Source organism: Tenrec ecaudatus, chromosome 2 (genome assembly GCF_050624435.1).
Source record: "Tenrec ecaudatus isolate mTenEca1 chromosome 2, mTenEca1.hap1, whole genome shotgun sequence".
Taxonomy (NCBI): domain Eukaryota; kingdom Metazoa; phylum Chordata; class Mammalia; order Afrosoricida; family Tenrecidae; genus Tenrec; species Tenrec ecaudatus.
In genome coordinates, this window is record NC_134531.1 from 270,198,091 (window position 1) to 270,202,603 (window position 4,513).

At 39.4% G+C, this 4,513-nt stretch overlaps 1 protein-coding gene across 1 annotated transcript; it reads right to left on the reverse strand.

The window, feature by feature from the left end:
* Positions 1 to 832: 832 nt before the first annotated feature.
* Positions 833 to 2,690, reverse strand: LOC142440610 (ribosomal RNA processing protein 36 homolog). The gene is made up of 2 exons (XM_075542942.1): positions 2,589 to 2,690; positions 833 to 1,627 (listed from the first exon to the last, which is right to left on the reverse strand). The coding sequence occupies exons 1-2, from the start codon at positions 2,688 to 2,690 to the stop codon at positions 1,166 to 1,168; spliced, it is 564 nt and encodes a 187-aa protein (XP_075399057.1). The 3' UTR covers positions 833 to 1,165.
* Between the last annotated feature and the right edge of the window lie 1,823 nt (positions 2,691 to 4,513).

Genomic DNA, 4,513 nt, shown 5'->3' on the forward strand with positions numbered 1-4,513 from the left:
TGACATATACTTTCTATGACTTATTTCAGAATGAATTTATTATTCTAAATTTCTTCCATTACCCAATTTAACAGAAACCTTTGTCATTCTGCAGTATATTTTATGGATTCATTAAAATAGCTTCATCATAATTATTGCATCTTATAATTAAAGAGTAGTCAAATACCTTATTAATATGTAAATGCTCCAATAGGTATGATATAAAACATTCAGATACTTAGCCTACCATCTCAAGGAAGTTTTGGGCTGTCCAGTGATATTGCATAACTTGTAGTATCTTCTGTAAATATGAATCTATCTTTTAAGAAGAAGTACTATTCTCAGTGACAGCTTAAAACATCCCAAAGTACTTGTAGTTACATAATCTGGTGTCAATTTGGAATTGAGGGGATTAAGAATGAATGGGTGGAGCTTAGTCTGTCAATCGGATTAGAGCTAATGAGGCCTCTGTGTGGGCATAGCCTTCTCCTGAGAATTCTGGGAAATCCTGATTTTCCTCCTTGGAGGTGGGAAAGACTTTCTTGGCACACTTTCTTGAAGATGCTGTACTGACAAGACACATGACACTACTCTAGTAGAACCTGTGCCCCGGGAACTGGAGAAGCTGGAGACCCCTGGCAGTGCCGAGATGCTTACAACACAACTGGATCCAAAGTCTTTTTACCCACTGGCGTGTGATCATCCTGGATTCGGCATCGTTGCCTGTGTTCTGTGTGTCTGATGAGGACTTCATAGATTGGAATAGGACATATGGGCTAATATCAGATTTATGGGCTTGGACTGGACTTGGTTAGGATGCTTTCTTTTTTTTTTTTTTTCACAAAGAGGAGTGTTTATGAGGCGACACCTGCACATAGTCTCAGCCCCGGGAAACAGCAACAGAGGCTTGGCTTTCACTGGCCTCCCCTCCTCCGTGACACAGCATTGGCTCCAGGGGAGGGCTCGAGGGCGTGGTGAAGCCCATCCCAGTGGAGGCAGTGAGGCAAGGCAGGCACTGGAGCTGCTCGCTCAAAGGGCAGTCCAAGAACTCTCCAGTTGTCTCGGGACCAGCCGAGACCCAGTGCTGCTGCGATTCTGCCCTTGCCCAGAGGACAGAGGACAGGCCCAGCCAAGGTCGTCCCCGGCAGCCCGGCTCGCCAGGGCGGTGGCAGAGCCGCAGAGTTCCTTATTGCTCTTTGCTCAAGGGGAGATGTCTCCTGTCCTTGCCTGCGTTACGGCGGCGCCTCTTCCGACTCAAGAAGCTCTCCAGCTTCTTGCTGCGTTTCAGCTCCTTGAACTTCTCCGCTAGGGCCAACTGCCTCTGCTCCGATTTCTTCAGGAAGAACGGCCGATGGCCTTGCTGGGCCTGGGCGCGCAGCTCCTGCTTCAGGGCCAAGCGTCGCTCTTGCTGCCGCTTCCGCTCCTGCTGCGCCTGTTCTTGTTGCTCTAAGCGCTGAAGCAGCAGCTGCAGTTTCTCCTGCTCCTCCCCTGAGCGGCGCTTCTTCAACTGCCTTTTCACAAGCTCTTGTTCTTTGGCTCGGATATCATTCAGGAACTGATAGGTTTTGTCAAACACCTCAGGATTATATTCCCCGGAGAGGTCGTCAAACCGGGGGTCTCGGGCCACCTTCTTACTGACGGGGACTTTCTTAATGTGTAATTACCCTTTATATTAAAGTCTCTCTTATACACATATGAGTTTCTATGGATTTGTTTCTCTAGTCTACCTGGACTAACACAGTACTGAAGCCAACTTAAGTGAACATATTTGCTGCCACCAAGGCAGTTCCAACATTAATAGTCTCAAGACAAAGGTAGCAACAAGTTGTTCAGATGGGTAAGACCTTAGCACAGGGTCATAAGAGTGTCTAAGGGTTTACTTATATACAGAACATTACAAAAGACATGGAAGGTCAAAGAAAAGTATAAAACATGTGATTTATGCAGCATATTGAAGCATCAGAGTTACTAGAGGGGATACCAGAGTCAAAAATGGAGTCATGATAGGGATATGTACATTGTAGTAGACAGGGGGCCTTAAAAGATTGGCCCAGGGGCAGTCAGGCCATAATGGTGAAAGAGAATCTAGAAGCAATAAAGTTATATATATATATATATATATATATATATATATATATATATATATATATATAAATTGAATTATTTTGATGTATAGATGATCAATGTATGATTATATACAATTAAGACATTATCTCTTACTTCAGAATTAAACTGATATTTTAAATTGAGAAAACAAATTATTTTGCATTTCTTTTTACCCTTCCTGATAACTTGTTTTCTTACAATATTTGTAATCCAAATACCATAATTAAAACTGCTCTGCCATATCATATATCCCATTGTTCTCTTCCCTTTAGATTTCTTTAAAAGAGCAATAATATCCAAAAGCTTAAAGCATAAACCATCCTACAGTATAGCACTCCTATTTGGGATTATGCGCTTTCTCGATAGGAAATATAACAGAATCTTTAATAGACTTCCACATGGGCCCATCCTGCTCCATCCTCACAATTACGGTTATATGTAAGCCTACTTGTAGTAACTATGTTCAGTCCATCTCCTTGAGGGACTTCTTCCTGTTCACTTACTCTCTCTTTACCAAGAAGATGTTCTTCAGAGGGCAGACCCTCCTGGAAATATATCCAGAGCACATGAAACCGAGTCTCTCCATTCTTAATTCTAAGGAGCATTTTGGCTGTACTGCCTCAATAACAGATTTGGTTGTTCTTCTGGAAATTTCAGTAATCTTTCCCAACACATAACTTAAATGCATAACTTTCTCACTGGAATCAAATAGACCACCTCTGGGAAGAACCAGGGAGGAGCTCAATATTAACAGGCTGCTATAGGTGTGTTTATGTGAAAGTCCAGTTTGCTTAGTGGGGTTTCCAAATTGCATCCTTCTGGTATGGCCTATGAGGTATATTGTGTATCTCAATACAGGGATCTAATAGAGTCTAATGTCTCGGTTTCTATAGCTTTTGGTCTGGGTCACTAAATGGTGGGTAGAAACTAGGTCAAAAGTGTCCAATTAGGAATATAACTATAGATAACTAAACAGCACTGGTTGTGCTGCTCAGTTTTCTGTCCCACCAGAGGAAGTTTGTTATCACTATTATTCAGGAACATTTCTCACTAGAAATATCATGCTGCATCATTCAATTTGTAAATAATTTAAGGAATCATGTAAAACAATCTGGAAGTGAGATTGAATTTTTATTTCTGATTTTCCCCAATCAGTAGCCACAAAAACTTCCTATGGGATTACAGTGTGGATTAAGGAATAAGAGCCTACACATTAGTATTAGTTATCATTGGTTTCTGAAGTTTTGATTCATGAGACTGATTTGTATCTTCAAAAGCTGCACCATTTTAGTCTTTTGTATGCTGTTTCCAGTTCATAAGGCTATGCATGCCTCTGGTTATATCTTTAGATAAGACCTAGTCTATTGTGGGCAGCACAGGTAACATGGTCAACTGATGTCTTATGGTCAGCTATTTAGTCTGTGCCAGCCTTCAGCAGTAATAAAAGAGTAATTTTTAAGGTAGAATTCTCTTTCCTCAAAGGTACTAAGGGTTTTATATGTTAATTCCATATACATGGTGCCAGTCATACTCTAGCACAGTTCTTTGTGTGAAGAATTTTGAGTATAATTGAACTTTTCTGAATATGCCATCTAAGTGTCATTAAGATTCTTACTGCATCTAAAACTAGTCTTAGAGGCTTCAAAATGTGGATAACCCATAAATAATTGGAATAATAACATTCAAATACATTCTAGCCTAAAAGGCTTGATAAAAAGATTGTTGGAAACAATAAAATATTTTCCAATGTTGTAGGATAGTAGATTACCAACAGAAATCAGCTGTGCTGTTTTTCTACCACTGATGGGAGCTCTAAAAAAGACATCAAAAATGTAACTTAAAATAGTCACACAATATATTACATACTTAGGGACAATCCTAACAAGAGAAAGAATGTACATGTACAAATAAAATTACAGATTACTATTGCAAGAAACCAAGCAGGACCTACACATATGGAAGAACACACCTTGTTCAAAGATAAGAACCCATCATATAGTTAAAATGTTAATATTACCTAAACTATCTATAAATACAATAACATTTTGATATAATTTTCAACTTCAGTTCTTAAAGAAATAGAAAAATGAATTACAACTTCATATGGAGAAGGAAGCCACCTAGTAGAAGCAGAGAACTCCTTAAGAAGAACAAAAGAGTAGTCCTTGCATTTTCCAACCTCAAAAGCTATTAAAAAGGCACAGTAATCAAATCAGCCTGGTATTATTAAAATAGTAGGTTCATACATGTATGGAACAAAATAGGAAATGCAGAAATAAGTCCAATCACCTACAGACACTGATTTTCAACATAGAACCAAAAAACATCACCATACATTGAAAAGAGACAGCATCTTCAACAAATAGTGCTGATAAAATTGTATCTCCCTCTGCAAAGAATATAATAGGACTCATATTTTAATGCATGT